At 41.0% G+C, this 22,601-nt stretch overlaps 1 protein-coding gene across 1 annotated transcript in view; it reads right to left on the bottom strand.

Moving 5' to 3' along the window:
• Nucleotides 1–20,331, bottom strand: part of CCDC170 (coiled-coil domain containing 170) — a gene marked incomplete at its 5' end in the record, with an annotated part of 93,473 nt that extends 73,142 nt beyond the window's left edge. Inside the window, one exon of the mRNA XM_013966606.2 lies at nucleotides 20,278–20,331. Coding sequence (XP_013822060.2) covers nucleotides 20,278–20,331 — 54 coding nt within the window. The remainder of the gene's footprint in view (nucleotides 1–20,277) is intronic.

Below are 22,601 nucleotides of genomic sequence, written 5' to 3'. Positions count from 1 at the left end.
AGTGAAGAAAATCGCTGCCTACCTCTGACACACAAAAAGTACCTATCTTTCCATCTCATAACCAGTCTCCTCTTTGTTCCAGCATTATTCCATACCACAGTGCACACCTGTGTCACTGAGGCACTGTCACAGGGGAATGCTTCCTTTGGTCTCTCTTTTTCTTCCTATCACCTTCCCTTTCTCTCCTCTTCCCTCTTCAAGCCTCCAGGGCTGCCCCAGTGAGCAATCTTCGCTAAGACTCTCTCCCCTACTCTCCAACTTCTTCCCCTCACGTAGTTTTTTCCCCTAATTTACGGTGCATAACTTAAGTACTGCAAACTGTATTTATGGGCTTCCCTGGTGGCTCAGTAGTAAAGAATATACTTTTGTCAATGCAAGAGACACGGGTTTGATCTCTGCGTCCAGAAGATCCCCTGCAGATAAAAACGGCAACCCACTGCCCACTCTTCTTGCCTGGAAAATCTCATAGGCAGAGGAGCCTGGCAGTCTACAGTCCATGGGGTCACAAGAGTCAGACTCGACTTAGTGACTATACAACTTCAACAAACTGTATTTCTCCAACCAATGCCAATTTTGACTGCCTATCAGTTCTTCTCCAGACTTTGAAGGACTTTCCTGCTTTTCTTTCTTACATCTGCATTTGGTTTCTGGGTTTTCCTAAGTGCTTGCCAGGGACATTGTGATGGGTATGGAATTCAGGAAACAAATCGGTGTGTCATCATCTTAGCAGTTGTGGAGCAAATTTTGGAGGAAGACATTTCTGCATTAAATCAAGCTTTGTGAAAAAGCTGATCTATTATTTTGACACTGTTCTCTAATCACATTTTCTTGGGTGTCATTTAAAAACCCTTCTATCTCAACATCTTTGTTGAAAAGAATACAGTCTTCCAAAATGTTCTTAATACTATGGCTCCACCAAAAGAAACTGAATTATTTTTTCATGGATGGGAAGGACTGCAGTTAGAAAAACTTAGATGCCAAACTTTCTGAGGGCTTGCTTCAAATACTAATCCTGATCTAACAAATATTAAATATGTAATTATACATACTAGATATGTATCATATACATATCTAATATTCACTGACCCAGGAACTATCCGCACTCAGTCTTCACAACAGACCTGTGAGTAGAGACTGTTCTTATACCCTCATCTGAAAACGAGGCAATTCAGGGCTAAAAAGGCAATTCCTTTTTCAAACAGCAAACAACTGGTAGTAGATCTGAAAGCAGTAATTGCTTTTCTGTACTATCTAATTGAAAAGTTAGGTTTAAAGGACATTTAATGAATGTGCGTATGAAATGTCTCTGACACTGCAGGAGGCACTTCAGCATATACCCCAGAACAAACAATTTTACTTGTAATTCTACATGAACGTTCACGGTTCACCGTGTCCATCAACATAGGAATTGGTCAACAATAGTACATCAACAAGATGGGAATCTAGAAAACAGTTAATAGAACTGAACTAAATCTATTTAAAGCAGCATGGATAGATCTCAAAAACATACTGTTTTTCAAATAAAGTAAATCAGAGAACAAAACTAATAGTATGATACCATTTATGTTTCAAAAATGCATGTTATTTTAAATTAGCTTAAAGAATAAAAATCAATAAAAAGCAAAAAAAGGAAAATTTTTAAAGTGTTAAACAAAATAAAATGTTTTCTATAGGTATAAGTATGAACACAAAAAGTATTTTTAAATGATCTGGTGGATACTCACCAAATGTATTTAATAATTACCTCTGGAGAATGGGGGAAGGGGATTAAGATTAGTGGTAGTTGACAAAAGAAACTACAGCTTCACGTGTAATGTTCTCATTTTTAAAGGAAAAGTGGCTGCAATTGTAATATTAAAATTAATTTCTTAATTAAGAGACAGCTGGAAGCACATTTAAAGAGTCCAATTCATTATGTTCTCAATTTTAACATCCTAATCTTTAGATTTAAGAAGCTGAATACCATGTAAATTCTTTACCGGCTGCAGAGGCAGTGGGAAACCCTGAACTTGAACCTCAGCTTGCACAAGACAGCAGAGGTAGAAAGAATTACTGAATTTCCAGCAATGCTTGGAATGCATTTTTTATTCAACAAGAAAGTTTTGACAACTTCTTGGATAGGAAGTTCACCACAAAAATGAATGGAATAATACAATGTTATAGCCAAAATAGTATCTTCAAGGATTAAAACAAGAATTCAATGATTCTTAATGTTTTTATTAACTGTAAAAAGATCACAACTAACAAAGGACAAGTTAGAAAGAGAAAACAACCTAAATAACATGTGTGTTGCAACTACATCCCTGCTCTCTCTTCTGGGGTGACCCTTAACTCTGCCCAGAGAAAATTTAGCAAAATGATGTTACTTCATCATCCCTAGCAGCATTTCTTCTGTTAAAAGGAAGCCACAACTTCCAGCATACACACTCCTGAAAGAGACCAAGTCTCCCAAGAGACAAATTTTGTAAAAAATGAGAAGACAGTAGGACATGTTGGCAACAAGTAATCTCTCCAGGTTTCAGGTTAGAAAGAAACCAAATAATTTTTAACCTCCCTAAAAGAATTCTCACAAAGGAACAAAGCAAGATCCACAGTAAGTTTTTAGAAGGAATTTTTCTCTCTTTTGTGTTCAGAATAAATTGGGTTATAGGCAGATTCCAAATCCGAAATTGTAGTGCTTAGCAACTCTCACTAGTTATCATGAAGACGACATGGATGTCCTCAGCCCACTCTAGACGACAGTCTACTAGAGTGGACAGACCCCTGTTTAGGAAGCCCTTCCTTTCTAAAGCTAGAACCCCCTAATCTCACCCTCTCCCCTCTCCAAGACCTGCATCACACCATAAGGAGCTCTGCAGGAGGCAGGTTGGGGGAGATCAAAGGAGGGGTGAAGACCACCAAGAAAATCAACTAATGGCCTGTGTATTCCCCTTCATAGCAATCTTCTCACTCTTCTCATAGGTGCTGTTTCAAAGTCCGAATTGCCTCAGCAAGTATTCAGAAGGACCTGACCAGTCAAAATTCCCACCTGACCACACCACTATCTTCCAGCTATATAAAGAAAGACCCTGATGCTGGGAAAGATTGAAGGCGGGAGGAGAAGGGGACGACAGAGGATGAGATGGTTGGATGGCATCACTGACTCAATGGACATGAGTTTGAGTAAACTCCAGGAGTTGGTGATGAACAGGGAAACCTGGAGTGCTGCAGTGCACGGGGTCGCAAAGAGTCAGACACGACTGAGCAACTGAACTGAAACTGAACTGATTCTCTCATAGCAGCCTTCGCTTCTCCTTCAGATCACTTACAGAGTGGTAAGGAATACATGATATGTGTAATTTAAGTATGTAAGGTCTCTCTCCCTTAAAACTCTGTGATAGGGCTTCCCTGATGGCTCAGTGGTAAAGAATCTGCCTACCGATACAGGAAACACAGGTTTGATTCCTGATCCAGGAAGATTCCACATGCCAAGGAGCAACTAAGCCCATTGCCCATAACTACTGAGCCTGTGCTCTGAAGCCCAGGAGCCGCAGCAACTGAGCCTACGCTCCCTAGAGCCCATGTCCACAACAAGAGAAGTCACCGAAGTGAGAACCCCACATACTGCAAAGAAGAGTAAAGCCCCCTCAGAGTAACTGGAGAAAAGCTCAAGCAGCAACAAAGACCCAACACAGCCAAAAACAAAAATAAACTTAAAAATTATTTTTAAGGTCTTTGATATCCACTAAGACATACCTAGCACCTAACCAGAACCTCACAATGTAAATGCTCAATAATTATTTGCAGAATAAAGGAATGGATGGGTATATGGCTCTTTCTATTAATATCCCATCCTACCATGTGATTCACTCCCCAATCTCATCTGCTATGCCAAGTTCCACCAGCCTCTGGAGCTGGCTGACTTCTACTGCACCCCAAGCCCCAGGGATGATGGGCTGGTCTAGGAAGCACACAGATTCTCCCACTATGACATATCAGAGCCTGTCCATCTATAGTAGCATTGTTGTTTTTGTTTAGTCCCTAAGTCATGTCTGATTCTTTGTGACCCCATGGACTAGAGCCTGCCAGGCTCCTCTGTCCGTGGGATTTCCCAGGCAAAAATACTGGAGTGGGTTGCAATTTGCTTCTTCAGGGGATCTTCCCAACCCAAGGATTGAACCCACGTCTCCTGCTTTGCAGGAGGATTCTTTTACCTCTGAGCCACCAGGGAAGCTCAATAGTAGCATTGACATCCATAAAACCATGGATGTATCACATAACCATGAGCCCTGACAGGAGAAACGTCTTGCCTTTGATTCTGTGGGTGTTCTGGAATGTATTTCCCAATCACTGAATTTTGTTGCTGTTGTTCAGTCACTAAGTCGTGTCCGACTCTTTGCAACCCCATGGACTGCAGCACATCAGGCTTCCCTGTCCTTCACTGTCTCCCAGAGTTTGCTCACACTCACGTCCACTGAGTCAGAGACGCCATCCAACCATCTTGTCCTCTGTCGTCCCTTTCTCCTCCCACCTTCAATCTTTCCCAGAATCAGGGAGCTAATCACTGAAGAGCTTCTCCTAAGCCACGGCAGGACCAATGCCACTAGTGTTTCCTGTAATCTTTACAGTTCACCAGACGTCTAGACCTTAGAGAAAGACTTTAACTTCCATCCAGCGTCTCAAGTTTATTTTTTACCAGTGCCAAAACAAGAAAAACAAAAATAAGGAATTAAGAAAATGGCAGGAAATTGTTATGGGGAGGGAGGTGGGAGGGGGGTGCATGTTTGGGAGCGCATGTACACTCGTGGTGGATTCATGTCAATGTATGACAAAACCAATACAGTATTGTAAAGTAAAATAAAGTAAAACAAAAGCAAAAAAAAAAAGATTAAAAAAAAGAAAATGGCAGGAAAGAAAGGTTAAAAGAGAGAACAAATAAGAGGAAGCAAGTACCCTGGACGTACAATAAACCCTTTACATATGAATGAGTTTCATTTCGAAATCACATTTGTTGAGTCCAATTTATTCAAAAATCCAACAAAATTAGCCTAGGTACCTAACACAATTGGCCATATAGTACTGTGAATAGGTTTACAATAATTTTCACACAAATAATACATTAAAAAAACAAACACAAAAAATAAAACACCTTTAATCTTACAGTACAGTACCTTGAAAAGTACAGTAGTACCAATTACATCGCTTCTGCTTTTGCACTTGCTTTCAGACATCCTGGGCTTGCAACAAAGATACTGTAGTACTGTGCTCTTTACAGTACTGTACAGTTAAAGCACAACCACTTGTAGAGGATGCACACACGTGACAATGTATGTAAGTGAACTAACTTACATGACTGGACACGCAAATGCGTGTTCACATCTTCGAAAGTTCGTAATGTAAAAGGTTTGTGGTAGGGGACTTACTGTACTGTTGGTACCGAGCACTCGTGAGGAATGGACCAGTTTACCTGGGCTCTTCCAAGTAGATCAACCTGAGTCACACGATCTACCAGGACCGCGAGGTAAAGCAAACAAGTTGCTCACTACAGGAAATCACAAATTTCCAAACCCGTGGAACAACTGAGCGGCATCATGTCAAGCCTTTGTCCAGTAAAAGCACTTCAGTAGCAGGGTCAAGACAATGGAGTCCAATAAGCCATCTCGCTTGATTCTTTATTTTTCAGGGATAATTCTCAAGTAGAGCACAGTATGAATGAATGCTGCTTCTTCAGTCAACTCTCTGAATGCCATTTGACAACATCAACTTAGTTAATATCAGAAACACATTCCTGAGACCTCTTGTATTAAGGCTTATCATCTGGACCCAGCCTCCAGCTGAGACCAGTGGATGTCCTGTTAGGTGAGTATAGGGGCTTCGCTGATGGCTCAGCTGGTAAAGAATCAGCCTGCAATGCAGGAGACCTGGGTTTGATCCCAAGGTTGGGAAGATCCCCTGGAGAAGAGAACGGCTACCCACTCCAGTATTCTGGCCTGGAGAATTTCATGGACTGTATAGTCCATGGGGTCTCAGAGTCAGACATGACTGTGAGACTGTCATTATTGCTAAACAATGGTGCTGTTGGAACAAATATAGGTGGAATTTCACTCATCTCTTGTAAAAATGGAAAATAGCAAGTCTCATATTTTTAAAATTAGTTGTGCCAAGAGATCAACCTAGAATAGAGATAAGAGTTTCAGAAAAAACTAGGAGGGAGAGGAGAGAGTTGACCAAGATATACTGGGGAAGAAAAGCCAGGAATTATTTATTCATCCACATTTTGTCAGATGAGAATAAATGTTTAAAACATCTGAAAAAAAAATGTTTATCTTGAAGGAACCAAAATTATAACTCTCAGTCGTTGTTAGGGTGAAGGTCCCCTCCTATCTAATTTGTAATTTTTCTCTATCTTGTTAGGAAAATATCTTGGTGAATAAATTTGCTATTTAACTCATCCTGCCTTTAGAAGCTTGTAGCCACCCCCTGTGTAACAGCTATATTTACATGCTAGATGGACACTACGGGAAATTATATTAATTCGCACTGTATAATATCACGCTGCAGTATCTTTAGCCTGTAACCTCGTTGATATATGTAACTTACATTCACTTGTTAATCAGCAAACACTGAGATGTTCTGTCTTGCCTTTTTCTTCAGGTGTGACTGTAACTTAAAACATCATTTCCAAAATTAGCATAAATGTGGAATTTTTCTCTGAAACTCTTCAAACAGCTATTAGCCTCTCTCTGCTTATTTCCACTCTTGAATTGGCTATGACCACCTCACCAGAATGTAAATTCCGTGAGGGCATTAGTATCTATAGCCACCACGTAGTAAACACTAATCACGGTAGGTCTGTATTAAGTATGATTCAAATACAATGTCATTTAACCCCAAGTGCAACCATGTGAAGCTATTAGAACTATCCACATTGCCTAAAAAAGAATTTAGGTTCAAAGATAAGGCATTTGATCTGAATCTCACAGCTGTGTTTTCTGGCTCTCCTCTTCCCCTCCCTCCCGTCCCCTTCCTTCTCCTCCTCTCCCTCCCTTTCTCTCCCCTGCCCTCTCCTCCCCACTCCTTTCCCACCTTGGGTCTGGCCTCTTACTCTGGCTCACTCTACCCAGCCTGTTTTCAGTCTTTAAGTCAATGTCCCCTGAGCCTCCATCTAAATTAGTTTTCTGTGTTATTCACTCTCATGTTACCCAATACTTATCCTTCATGTTATCACCAAATTTACTTATTTACTTTTATGATTTTTTCCTTTTTTAGCATTTTATTTATTTACTTTATGGTTATTTATTTAATATCTATAACCCCACTGGACTATGAGGTCCACAGAGGCAGGAAAACGCCTGTTTTGTTTACCACTGTGTCCCCAGTGACCGGGTGTCAGTAACATCACAGAATGTATGAATGAAGGAATGAAATGGCACAGCCAGAATTCAAACCAAAGCCTATCTGACGCCAAAGCCCACACTGCTCATCACTATGTTATCGTCATATATAGATATGCAATCATTTCTCCCTGAATTGAATTCTCTTCTGAACGTCATTCAATATTCTGTTCTGCAAGGCAAGTCAGGTTGTTGTAGTAAAGAGCTGCATTTCCAAAATTAATCACAAGTTCACAAGATTTAACTTTGATAAATTCATAAATCTCCTTCCAACCACTTTTTGGAAGATTCCTAGGAGGGAGGGATAAATTGGGAGATTGGGATTGACATATACACACTATGATATATAAAATAGATAACTAATAAGGACCTATTGTATAGGAGAGGGAACTCTACTCAATACTCTGTAATGATCTATATGGGAAAAGTATAAAAAAAGAGTGTATATAATTAATTCACTTTGCTGAACAGTTGAAACTAACACCTAGTCAATCAACTATATTTCAATAAAAAATAAATTTAAAAAAGATTCCTTCTACTTTCTACAAGTTTATATATGCTGTTACAGGTTGGGTCTAGTCAATTTAGAAGCTTATATTTTCATTTAATATGAAGTCCTCTGTGGAAAATTCTTACAGAGATGGGAATACCAGACCACGTGACTTGCCTCCTGAGAAATCTGTATGCCTGTCAAGAGGCAACAATTAGAACTGGACATGGAACAACAGACTGGTTCCAAATCGAGAAAGGAGTATGTCAAGGCTGTATATTGTCACCCTGCTTATTTAACTTCTATGCAGAGCACACCATGCGAAATGCTGAGCTGGATGAAGCACAAGCTGGAATCAAGATTGCCAGGAGAAATATCAATAACCTCAGATATGCAGATGACACCACTTCTTACAGCAAAAAGTGAAGAACTAAAGAGCCTCTTGATGAAAGTGAAAGAGGAGAGTGAAAAAGTTGGCTTAAAGCTCAACATTCAGAAAAAGAAGATCATGGCATCCAGTCCCATCACTTCATGGCAAATGGATGGGGACACAGTGGAAACCATGACAGACTTTACTTTTCTGGGCTCCAAAATCACTGCACATGGTGACTGCAGCCATGAAATTAAAAGACACTTGCTTCTTGGGAGAAAAGCTATGACCAACCTAGACAGCATGTTAAAAGCAAAGACATTACTTTGCCAACAAAGGTCCACATAGTCAAAGCTATGGTTTTTCCAGTAGTCATGTATGGATGGGAGAGTTGGACTATAAAGAAAGCTGAGCACCAAAGAAGTGATGCTTTTGAACTGCGGTGCTAGAGAAGACTCTTGAGAGTCCCTTGGACTGCAAGGAGATTCAACCAGTCCATCCTAAAGGAGATCAGTCCTGGGTGTTCATTGGAAGGACTGATGCTGAAGCTGAAACTCCAATACGTTGGCCACCTGATTCGAAGAACTGACTCATTGGAAAGGACCCTGATGCTAGGAAAGACTGAAGACAGGAGGAGAAGGGCACGACAGAGGATGAGATGGCTGGATGGCATCACCGACTTGATGGACATGAGTTTGAGTAAACTCTGGGAGTCAGTGATGGACAGGGAAGCCTGGTGTGCTGCAGCCCATGGGGTCACAAAGAGTTGGACACGACTGAGCGACTGAACTGAACTGAAAGTCCTTTGAATTTTTTTTTAATCTGTTCGCTCTACCAAGATAACGTCTTAGGTAAGTAAGCCACAGGCAAATTAATTAATTTCAGGTCCTATTTTAAGTGACAACAATTTCTCAGCATTTGTATTGGATAGAGCTCCATGGGAGGTATTGGGTGTAGCTTTCAAGGCTCATAATGAATGCAGATTTGGGAACACTGTCACATGTCACATTGTCACATGTCACAAATAGCTTCTTTGAGTGGAACGGGGGAAATGAAAACCTCTGTTGACAAAGAGATCAGACATTTTATTCATCAGAATCCTATATGTCTTTTCACATATTAATGATTCTAGACTTCTTTTCAAGTGGGGTTTTTTTTCACTCCATCTATTATCAAACACTTGATAAATTATCTTAAAGTGAAAATTTTTCCAAGATGTAATATTTCAGTTCCTACGCTGAGTGGTATGCTTAAAACTCTTAACAAGTTGTCTATTCAAATTGGCTCCTCAGGAATATTTCCCTTAGAAGGAATGTGAAATACAGTTAAACCTATTTTTCAAAAGAGCAATTCTCTAGTGCAATAAAACTGTCATAGGGAGATTTAAATTTTGCTGGACTTCAGTTCAATATTCATCATTTTACGTCAACCTTTAAGAGAGGGAGCAAGTAATTTTAAGATAAAATTTTCTAAGCATGATTTACAATTCCCAAGTCATGGAAACACCTAAGTATCCATCAATGGATGAATGGATAAGGAAGAAAATGTGACATATTTATACCCATCTCTATATCTAGGTATAGTTATAACTAGGGGGCTTCCCTGGAAGCTCAGCTGGTAAAGAATCTGCCTGCAATGCAGGAGACCCCAGTTTGACTCCTGGGTCAGGAAGGTCCTCTGGAGAAGGGATAGGTTACCTACTCCAATATTTGGGGGCTTCCCTGGTGGCTCAGATGGTAAAGAATCCTCTTGCAATGTGGGACACCTGAGTTTGATCCCTGGGTTGGGAAGATCCCTTGGAGAAGGGAACAGCTACTCACTCCAATACTCTCGCTTGGAGAATTCCATTAACAAAGGAACCTGGCAGGCTACAATCCATGCGGTCACAAAGAGTCGACTCGACTGAGCAACTTTCACTACACTGGGTTGGCCAAAAAGTTCATTCAGGCTTTTCCTTAGATAGTACAGAAAACCAAACAAACTTTTTATATCTAAATATATCTATATCTTAAAATGGAATACTACCCAACCACAGAAAAGAAGAAAATTTGCAACAACATAAATGGACCTTGAGGGCATTATGCTAAGTGAAATAAGTCAGAGAAAGACAAGCATTGTATGACCTCATATGTGGAATCTAAAATAAGCAAAAATCTCATTAAAAAGAGAGAGATCAGATTTACAGTTACCAGAGGCAGGGGGTGGGGGTTGTGTGGGGTGCAGGAATTGGATGAAGATAGTCAAAAAGTACAAACTTTCAGTTATAAGATAAATAAATACTGGGGCTATAATATACAACATAGTGACTATAGTTAACACTATCATGTGCTACATTGAAAAGTCCTAAAAGTTCTCATCACAAGGAAAGAAACATTCTCTTTTTTTTCCTTTTGTATCTATATAAGATGATGGGTGTTAATTTAACTAAATTTATTGCGGTAATTACTTCACAATATATTTAAGGCATTATGCTGTATGCCTTAAACTTACACTGTGCTGTATGTCTATCGTATCAGTAAAATTGGGGAAAATGTGTTCTATTATCTGTCTTACCATCACCTTTTCTGTTGCTTAACAATGCTCTCTATACAATGCTTCTGCACAGTTTCATCTCCCCACAGGACCCCATTAGCTTTTGTGGGTCCTACGGGTGTCCCAGGTGGCCCAATGGTAAAGAAACTGCCTGCCAAAGCAGGACATGCAGGAAACATGGGTTTGATACTTGGGTCGAGAAGATCCCTGGAGGAAGAAATAACAACTCATTCTAGTATTCTTGCCTGGGAAAGCCCACGGACAGAGGAGCCTGGAGGACTACAGCCCATGGGGTCACAGAGTAGGACACAACTTGGCGACTAAACCCCAACAGTGTACTTTTATTAATACCTTCACAGCCTCTTTCCTCCATACAGATATTAAAACTGTATTCTACACCCTATTGGCATGAAGAGGAACATAACAAAATATTACACATTAAAATATTTTCTCAACTTCAAAGTTATTTTTTTCTCCCTCTCCTGATTTTAAAAGAATTTAAAACATTCTCATGGGTCCCGTAAAGTATGGTGGTCCTAGGGGCACTGATGGATAGATTGGTCCTGTCCTTCTAGGAAAATCAGGCAGGAGATATGACAAACTCGCCCCACTTTCCTGCTGTCGATCGCCAGCCTCGGTGTCTGTGTTGAGCACCTGTGGCCCTGCTGCACTGCCCCTTCTGATGGACTACAAACCCCCTGGTTCCAACAACCTCCGCAAGCACGGAAGGACTCAGTGAAGCTATCCTGTGTATTAGGGTCCTCCAGAGAAACAGAACTAGTAAAGTATATATATACACAGTTGTTGTTAAGTCCCTAAGTTGTGTCTGACTCTTTGGGACCCCATGGACTGTAGCCCACCAGGTTCCTCTGTCCGTGGGATTTCCCAGGCAAGGATACTGGAGTGGGTTGCCATTTCCTTCTCCAGGGGATCTTCCTGACCCAGGGATTGAACCTCCTGCATGGACAAGTGGACTCTTTACCACTGAGTTAGCAGGGAAGCCATATATAAATATATATACACATACTCAGCCCAAATGGCATGGTTTTTAAACCATGGACCAGAAACGGCCTTAAAATACTTAGCTAATTACTATCAGAAAGAAACATTTAATAATCAATATGGACAAAATCATAATCATTGTTTTGGGCAGCTATTCCCTAAATTCTGTCAATTCTAAATAAACCCAGGGGAAGGGTGCTTCAATGTATGGAAAAAGAACTGGAGGGAGCCGTGACCACCACTCTGCTAAGCAGCTTTCCTTTCTCTGCTCATCTGGCCCTCCTCTCTCAGTCCCTCCTGCAGCTCATCCTCCTTGACCCACTCGTTAACCTGCGACTCTCTGGACTTCATCGTCAATCCTTCTTCACCACATAAGACACCTTTACTGGTCTACTTCATGCTCTCCTGAGATTTCAACCATCTGCAATAATTGATGGCTCCCCAATCTGCATCTCTAGCTAGAGATTCATGCTTCCAACTGCTACTGAACATCACCTACAGGTCCTGTTGGTACTCCAAAGACAACGTCATCTCCCTACCACCATCACTGGCCCCAGTAACTTCAGCAAAGCGTCCCCTCCCCAGCTCTCCCCCTCCCCCATCTGGTAGAGCACCTCCCATAACTGCTTGTTTGCCTTTCCTTCTAGATCCTTACCTGACACCGTATCTTTACTCCGGCCATGCCTGCCTGCTCCCTTTTCCAAACCTTTATTTATTACCCCATTTATTATTCACTTAACTATACTGTGAGCTTGATAGTTAGAAAGAGCATCTTCTACTCAATATCCTGATTTGTTACAGGTACATAATTTCTTTAAAGCTTTATTTCAACCTTACAGAAAAGTTGCAAGAATAATCAAGTATATGCCACACTTAGATTCACCAGCTGTGAGAACAATTCATCACATTTGATCTAGTCTTTTCTCTCTGTCCATTATAATCATGACAGCTGAGTCATTTGTGAGTAATTTGCGGACATCACAGCTTTCAACCCCTAAATACTTCAGCGTTTATTTCTAAGGACAAGGACATTCCTTTGCATACGGCTGTGAAATTCAAGAAATTTAATAATGACACCAGAGTATTCACCAATTATCTCAATAACATTCCTTAGAGCAATTAAAAATACATCACATGTATTATCAGGTATCATTAGTCTGTTGAATCTAGTTCTCTGCCTTTCTTTTTCTTTTACAACATCAACAATGAGATAAACTGACATATGGCTCCTGACATGATGCACTGAGAACACACCATCTCTCATATAGGATCACCGATAAATGCCAAAAGTGATTAACTTGAATCTAAGGCTAAGGAATCATGAGACATACCCAAACTGAGGGATGTGCTACCAACTGTATTCTTTTTTTAACTGGGGTATAACTGCTTTACAATATTGTGTTAGTTTCCATGTACGACAAAGTGAATCAGCCATACGTGTACACATATCCCCCCAAACCTTGGACCTCCCTCCCTTTCAGTTCACACAGAGAACTGAGCTGAGCTTCCTGCGTATACAGCAGGTTCCCACTAGCTATCTATTTTACACATGGTAGCATACTCTTTCTAAACATACTTCCCCTAGGGAAGCTATTTCTAAAAACACTCCCTCCCAGCATCACCGACAACTCAGCATACATGTCATCTCCTTGGGGAGTCATCTGGGCCCACCCTATCCAAAGCAAACCCTCTACACCAGTCAGTCTTGATCCTGTTATCCCACTTACCCCACTTGAGTGTTAACTGTACTTTGAAATTACCTTGTTTATCCATTTGTTTACTTTTGTTATCTATCTCCCCCACTAAAATGTAACTTTTATGAGAGTGGAACCTTATCTAAAACATCATCTGTTTTTAGAACTGACCCTCACTTTTTTTAACTGCTGAAGCAAAGAATTTCCCTAACTTTGGTGCCCTGAAACTCAAAAAACCGTTCACCACACGGGTGACTCAATCAATGTATGATTCACCAAGCAGAGTTTTTCTGGTTCAAGCTTTCTCCCACAATCTCATTTTGCTTACTCCAAATAATTACAAATTTTCAACAGTAAGACTTCCTTTTTTGCTTCTCCACTCTACCCATTTCATTTATCCTGAAGTAGAAAAGACTTACGGGAAATGTGACAACTATAGTCAGGTGTTGACATTGTTCCCCTTTGCACTGACAGTGAGATTAGACGATGATGATCTAGAAATGCTGAAAAATACATTTGTGTACAAAGCTAATGCGGAAGAGTCAGGAGGGACAGCATAAGAGTAAATTTAGTCAACAAAAAGGAAGTTATTTCAGTTACTCAGAAATAGAATTCATATATTTCCTTTTACTAGCAATATTTAAAATATTTTATTCATGCACTATCTAACATGTAGAAATAGAAGCCACAATCAATAGCAATGCTGGTATCAATAAGAGAAAGAGTATAGGGCTGCTGGTCCACCTCGACAAAGCCTTTGAACTTCTCTGCCTTAGATCAAAGCCACCAAAACACCAATTTCAAAGGAAAAAATTGGAAGCGAAACAAAGAAAAAAGAAATCTTGGGAAAAGAACCTAGCATAAATAATTCTAAGTAGAGCAAATGTTACTCCCTTTCTCAATTAAATTTTTAAATTGTCCTTGAACACAGAAAAAGTACGTCTTTATAATTAGTCAACTTAATTCAAGTACAAACCAAGAAGCACTCACTATTGTTTCTAATATCCTGTACACTACATTTGGCAATTTTAAGTAAAGATTCACACCACCTTTTTGAAATACGAAGGGAAAATCAATCATGCTCTCTGCTTGGTGTTCAAAAAGTTCTTTTATCCACCTGTTATTTGAACATTTCCCCTCGGCCAGGTGGTCCAAGAATAATTAGATACCAAGAGAAAATAAGTCTTGCAGTTTAAAGTTGGATATACAAAGAATTAACTGCTTGTCATTCATTTTTTAAACTTTTTATTCTGAACTTATTTTAGACCCAGAAAAAGGTTGCAAGATTAGAACAGAAAGATTCTGTGTAGCTTTACCCAGCTTCCCCTAATGTTAACTACTTACATATCCAAGGCATGTTAAAACCAGGAAATTAACATTGCTATAATACTCTTAACTAAACATCAGATCTTATTCAAATTCCACGAGTTTTCTAATAATGTCCTTTTTCTGGTCCAGGGATCAACCCAAGTTCTCACATTGCTTCTAGTTGTCTTGTCTCCTTATTTTCTGCCAATCATGACCTTGACACTTTTGAAGAGTATTGGCCAATTATTTAACAGAAAATCCTTCAAGGTGGGTTTGTCTAATGTGAAAAAGCTGGCTTAAAACTCAACATTCAAAAAACGAAGATCATGGCATCTGGTCCCATCACTTCATGGCAAATAGATGGGGAAACAGTGGAAACAGTGACAGACTTTATTTGGGGGGGGGCTTCAAAATCACTGCAGATGTTGACTGCAGCCATGAAATTAAAAGACACTTCCTCCTTGGAAGAAAAGTTATGACCAACCTACACAGCATATTAAAGAGCAGAGACATTTCTTTGCTGACAAAGATCAGGCTAGTCAAAGCTATGGTTTTTCCAGTAGTCATGTATGGATGTGAGAGTTGGACTATAAAGAAAGCTGAGCACCAAAGAATTGATGCTTTTGAACTGTGGTGTTGGAGAAGACTCTTGAGAGTCCCTTGGACTCCAAGGAGATCCAACCAGTCAATCCCAAAGGAAATCAGTCCTGAATATTCATTGGAAGAACTGATGCTGAAGCTGAAACTCCAAGACTTCAGCCACCTGATGTGAAGAGCTGACTCAGTGGAAACGACCCTGATACTGGGAAAGATTGAAGACATGAGAAGAAGGGGATGACAGAGGATGAGATGGCTGGATGGCATCACTGACTTGATGGACATGAGTTTGAGCAAGCTTCAGAAGTTGGTGATGGACAGGGAAGCCTGGTGTGCTACAAGTCCATGGGGCTGAAAAGAGTTGGACACAACTGAGCAACTGAACTGAACTGAACTCATGATCAGATTGTCATCAATAATTTTTAATTGTATAAAGCCTTTTTTATTTAAAACAAGGAAAATATTTAATTACTTATCTAGTTTAATCTCTACCAATACACTTTCTAGGACTTTTTGTCCAATTGATTGTTTCATAGTCCAAAGGTATTTATTCCCTTGGGTAAATAAAAAAAGTCATCCAGTTAACTTCTACAGCCATATGTAACCCAACTATTTAATATCCTTTTATTCTTCTTCATAATGACTTAACCATTTTTGTATTTTTAGCTTTTTAATAGTTCCCTTACCAAATTTTTGTCTGGTGGGTCTCTCAGACACATACAGAGGTATATTAAAACTGTTTTACTGTAGGTGAAGATTTGCCTATATCTCCTCAGAGATTTTTGCTTCTGTCTATTTTGGATTTATATATTTTGAGGCCATTTTATTAGACGCATATACATTTAGAATTGTTGCAGCTTTTTCTGATAAGTAAGAATTTTTATTATTATGTGGCAGTGATATAATTTGTATCATCATTGTGACTTTCTTTACCTCTAGTAATGCTTTTTTGCTTTAAAAATATTGTATATTATCATATCCAATAAGGTTTCCTGTGCTTATTATGTGTCTGATAAATCTTTTCAAACATGCTGCTTTCAATCTTTCCATATACTTTTGTTTGAATACGTCTTTCATAAATAGCATATACCTGAATTCTTTTTAAAATTCTTATTGGTTAACTGAGCATTTAATCCATTTATAGTTATTGTAATTACTGATATATTCATATTGCTTTTCATCATCCTTTTTTCTTTTACTTTGCTTTTTCTGTTTCTTTCTCTCTCACTTCTTACCTTTGTGGGAGGCTTCAGGTTATTTTCCTTTATACCTAGAATACCAAGGTTTCTGACTTAAATTCACATGAAGACATATTATTAGAGTCAGATCTTTTCTCAACTTGAGTTTGATTAAAAGGAAGAGAAAATAAAAAAGAACAGAACAAATCAAAGAGAAAGGAAATGGAATCAAGTGGAAATGGTTACTACTTCACACCCATCAGGCTGACTATATGAAAAAAAAAAAAGAAAAAGAGTGGGAGAAAGAAAGGAAGGAAGGAAGGAGGATGGGAGGGAAGGAAGGAGAGAGTGAGGAAGTGAAAGAGGAAGGAAGGGAAAATACAAGTATGGACAAGGATGTGGAGAAATGGAACATCTGTGCATTGCTGATAAGAATGTAAAATGGTACAGTTACTATGGAAAACAGTAAGGCAGTTCCTCAAAAAAAACTGAAAATTGGGGACTTTGCTGGTGGTCTAGTGGCTAAGACTCACATGCCCAATGCAGAGGGCCCAGGTTCGATCCCTGGTCCGGGAGCTAGATTCACAGACCACAATTAAGAGTTTGCATACCACAACTAAAGATCCTAAAACCTACAACTGAGACCCAGTGCAGCCAAATAAATAAATATTAAAAAGAAAAAAAGTTATAAAAAACTGAAAATTGAAATGCTACATAATCCAGCAATTACAACTTATACTCAAAATAACTGAAAGCAAGATCTTGAAGATCTGTTGTATACCCAGAGCATTATTCACAATAAAATAGTAGCATTATTCACAATAAAATAGTCCAAGTGTCTCTGTACAGATAAATGGATAAGCAGAACATGACATATACATGCAATGGAATATCATTCTGCCTTCAAAAGGGAAGAAGTTCTAACGTATTATAATTAATACAACGTGGATGAATGAACGTCAAGGGTATTATGCTAAGTGAAACATACCAGTCACAAAAGGATGAAAACGGTATGATTGCACTTACACAAGGTACCCAGAGCAGTCAAAGTCAGAAACAGTAGAAGAATGGTGGTTACCAGGAGCTGGGGAGAGGACATTAGATAATGTCAAGGATATTATGCTAAGTGAAACATATCAGTCACAAAAGGATGAAAACGGTATGATTTCACTTACACAAGGTGCCCAGAGCAGTCAAACTCAGAAACAGAAAAAGAATGGTGGTTACCAGGAGCTGGGGAAAGGAGGGCATGGGGAGTTACTGCTGAGTGTGCACAGAATTTCAGTTCGAAAGATGCAAAGAGTTTCAGAGATAGACGGTGATGATAGTTGTACAATAAAGCAACTGAACTTAGGGCCACTGAACTGTACACTTAAATTTTTCTAAGACAGTAAATTTTATGTTATGTGTATTTTACCATAATTTTTTAAATGTTTGAAATGGTGGGGAAATCAAGAAAAACTGACTTTACTTCTTTCATAATTATACATGACCAGTTTAAGTCCTCTTTCCTTTGAAGAACTATAGCTGCTGATAGGCCGTGTTGCTATTTACCTTTGCTTCTCATAACAACTCCATCGGGCAGCTACTCTAACTAACTCTTGTTTCACCAAGAGGAAAGAAACTTGCTCAAATTCCCAACCGTGATGTATTCGGTCACTCCACTGGCAGCATTCCATATATTGACAGTGAATCTCCAAACCATGCTATGTCATAAGCTTTATGATCCCATGTTGCAGATGAAGAAACTAAGTTCTGAGACACTGTCATATTTTTGCTCAAAGCGTCACAGTTAAGTGGTATAATCAAGACTGCCTGAACTCATAGCTAATACTTCCAGTCCCTGCAGTATTCTACTTCCTCATACACTTTGTTAGTATCCCTGCTTAGTATTTTAATCTATTCTTCAGTGCATAATGGTAGGCAGGGAAAGCACTAAACTTTCAAAAGAAGATATTTAAATTCCTTTTCCATTATTAGCTAACTGAACAAGCTATATCTGTGTATAATGGGAAATTCCTGCCCTGCCTATCTGAGTTATAAGATTGCCTCAGATAAGTATTTTGGAAACTGAAAAAGTAATTACAGTAAATGCTGGCATTTTGCTTCTCAATAAAATCTAGGTCTTTCAGGTCAATTAAAGTCTTGGGCTTGGGGGCTTCCCCAGTGGTCCTGTGGTTAAGAATCTGCCTTGCAATTCAGGGGACACTAGTTCGATCCCTAGTTCAGGAAGATCCCACATGCCACAGGTAACCAAGCCTGCGAGTCACAACCGCTGAGCTTGCTCTCCTGGAGCCCAGGAACCACAACAAGAGAAGTCACCGCGATGAGAAGCCCATGCACCAAGGCTTGAAAGTAGTCTGGCTCCCCAAACTACAGAAAGCCCGAGAGCAACACTGAAGCCCCAGAGCAGCCAAAAATAATTTTTTAAAAAGTCTTGGTCTTGGTGGATATTTTCCTTTATGTAGGTGGTAAAATTTACCCTAAAAATCTCAGTCTTAATCAGTAGGATTATTCAATATGATCATTTATTATTAAAACGTAACTATTTTTCCACCTTTACAGTAGAAAATGGGCAGATACGACCAATTAGGAACATCACCAATAGTGGGACAAACTGACATCGTGTACCTCCTACTCTGATGAACTGAGTCACATCACTTAGATAGTATTCCTACCAAAAATCTCATCATGAAGAACAATCTGATAAACCTATTTTACAGAACAAGTGACCTAGATTCTGCAAAAATATCACCGAAGACAAAGAAAGACCGACGAACTGTTCCAGGTTTACAGAGACTAAAGACACACAGCTAAATTCAATGTGTGATCCTGAAATGAAAACAAAAAAAAAAATTGCAGTAAATGGCATTATTGGGACAACTGGCAAAATAGCAGATAGTGGACATTAGATAATATTATTATAAAGATGTTAAACACACTGAATTTGATCATTGTGTTTTGGTTGGAAAACTCCCTTGTTCTTAGGAGACACACACCAGAGTATTTTTTTAGGGATGAAGAAGCAGTACAAAAACTCTACATACTTATGCATGGGCTAATATTCTTAATGCACAAAGGATACAAGATAGGGACAAAATATGTAAATTTTATAGTGGAAGAAAAACTAATTTTATTTGTACAAGATGGCACTAGTTTTCCACAAATACGTCAAGAATCAAAAAAATCGAAACAGAAGGAAGGCACTATCCGGTCAGATGTAAAGGCAGCCATCAAAGCTGCTGAATGTTAGAATTCCCTACTGTTTGTTGGAGAATCCAACCCAAGTTTTGAATTAAGAGCGTGCCCCAGGGATTTCTGTGGTCAGCTAAGCTGAGTACACCTCTGGGGTCAGCAAGCAGTTCGACTGAACAGAGTTCCCCGCTCGTGGGGAACCTCTGACAAACGCTCTGCCTGGTGGGCCCCTGCGCGGGGTCCAGACGGGGACACTTAACCCAGGCTGAGCCTGCAAGTCCGCGATGCCCAAGTACCACCTGGGAGTAGACGAATAAATGGATCCGACAACGGAATGACCGTTTCTGAAATGATTAGCAACGAAAAGAGCAGCGACTTCCCTCAGACTGTATGTATTATTATTAACCTTACCACCTCAGGTTTTTGAAGAAACTGCTCTGAAACACGTCTCTCTGTAGCTAAGAAGTTTAAGATAAAAGCAAGAATTCTTGGCGTCAGGGGCAGGGGTTCGGGAAGGATCTACAGGAGCCAGACACACCGTTTTGAGAATGTCACCCGTGTCGATGACCAAGAGACGCGAACTGGTACAACCCCAAGTTCAGCCGCATTTCACACACTCACGACCTGCCCCCTCACTTCCTCAAATTCGCCGGCCGCTGGCAATACCAAGCCCCTCTCCGACGCGGGGACGTTCCCACCACGATCCACCCGGGCTACCGAGAGGAGAGTGCGCCGGCGGGGAGCGCCGCGCGCAGCCCGGGCCGGGCCTCCCCCGCGTTCTCCCGGGAGGAGACCGATCGCCGGCGCCGCCCCGGCGCGCGCCCGCGGGCTGCGACGGTACCTCGGGCGCGGGCGACGAGGCGCCGAAAGCGGCGGGGCCAGTGGGCGGCGGGCGCCGCGGGCCGGAGGAGCTCATGGCGGCCGGGGTCCCGCGGCGCGCTCGGACCGGCGGGCGCGGGAGCCGGCGGTGCGCGCGGGCGCGTCTCCTCGGGCAACCGGTAAACACTGCGGCGGGCCGGCGGGGCCCCGGACGCTGGCGGCGCCCGCGGGACCCGGAGACCTGGGCCGGGCTGCGAGGCGTCCGGGCCCCCGAGACGCGTCCGGGCCCCCGAGACGCGTCCGGGCCCCCGAGACGCGTCCGGGGGGCGCCGGACAGACCCTGATCCTCCTGAAGCTGTCCCGGGGGGGCGGTGCGGCGAGGCGGCCGAGCGGCCCCATCCGTCCAGGCGGAGGCTCGGCCCGGCCAGAGCGACTGGGGACGGCGGGTCCGGAGGTCGGTCCTCACTGCCCGGCTCCACCGCGGGCGCAGTTCCGGGTCTTGTCCTCGGGTCGGGGACAAGTGACAGCGAGGGGGGTCAGTGGTAACCGTGCTGACGGCGTGCAATGTCATGAAGGTGCATGAGCATTTATTTAGCGCCACTGTATGCCCCCGCTTCTGCTTCTTCCAGCGCCCCGGCCGCCGCCGGCTGGGTGTGCAACCCGTGCAGCTGCACAGGCCCTGCGCTCAGAAGAGCCCGACGCTTGTTTTAACTCCACTCTTGAAATTCTTAGTGATTTTTGAACAGAGGGCCCTACGTTTGCCTTTTGTACTGGGACCTGCAAATCATGTAGTCTGTCCTGGTGAGCAGTTCTTTCATTTAACCTTCTCAACAACCCTGCAGGGAAATATATATAATAGTAAGACTAGGGTTGGTAACAGCCACAGCTTCTAGTTATAAAACATTTACATTTGTTCTCTCAAGAGCTGTTCTAAGTGCTTTCCAACTATGATCTCATTAGTAAAAACAAGATTATGAAGTGGATATTAGAATAATCCATTTTTAAGCTGAGGAAACAATCACAGGGAAATGAAATAAATTGTCCAAGAGTATATACAGCTGGTCAGTGGCGGAATGAAGATCAGACCCTAGACTTTAAAGCACAGAGAAGGGGAGTCACCTACCTTAGGTCCCACTGTTTGTAGCAGAACCTCAAACTGAAACCCACATTAACCCCACTTGAAGGCCCTTGGTAGAGCTCCCTCTGTGCTCTTCTAAAATTAAAGGAAATCGAAGATACAGCAACTCTTCTTGGATTCCATCCAACCATCCTACATGCATTCATTATTATCTCTGAGGACTTCTTGGCCTCAGATGATGTCTTTTGATTTTATAGTAATAATTGTCACCTGTGCAGTCCAGAATGACCACAGTGCTTTCATTGGAAAGCACTTTCATTGGCTTTAAAAAAAAAAATCCTTTAATGGAAACTAAAGCTGTCAGAAATCTCCTAATACTATAGTTCGTAGTAAACATTCTTTTCAATTGCAGTTTTTCCTTGCAGTACAGTTACTACACACGTGTCAAATTTTCAGTGAAATGAAACTGCCCGAGGAAACACAAAAGCTGACACAACCTCGAGGCAACTGGAAGAGGAGCTGAGAAAGTCCCTTCTCTATTTACATCTAATTGTTGCAGAGTTCAGTTTCATAAAGTCTAATTCTGGTCACTCTGGTCAAACTTGTAACTCTTCTTCATCACACCAGAAAATATGAATTTAACAGTCTTTAAAAATCAGTGCTGGTCACCAAGAACCAACTGTATAGCAGCACATGGAACTCTGCTCAATGTCATGTGGCAGCCTGGATGGGAGTGGGTGCTAGGGGGAGAATGGATATATGTATATGTGTGGCTGAGTCCCTTCGCTGTTCACTGGAAACTATCACATTGTTCATTGGCTATGCCCCAATACAAAATAAATTTATTTTTAAAAATCAGTATTGGTGATAAATGTATGACTTAAAAGGATGGGAGAAATCCTTTTACAACGTATACTTACATCAGGTCATCACTATACACACTTTATCTTACAGTTTTGTCAATT

The sequence above is a fragment of the Capra hircus genome, chromosome 9 (genome assembly GCF_001704415.2).
Source record: "Capra hircus breed San Clemente chromosome 9, ASM170441v1, whole genome shotgun sequence".
Classification (NCBI taxonomy): Eukaryota; Metazoa; Chordata; class Mammalia; order Artiodactyla; family Bovidae; genus Capra; species Capra hircus.
The sequence above is the reverse complement of the archived record's forward strand: the minus strand, read 5'-3'. Positions and strand labels throughout refer to the sequence as shown.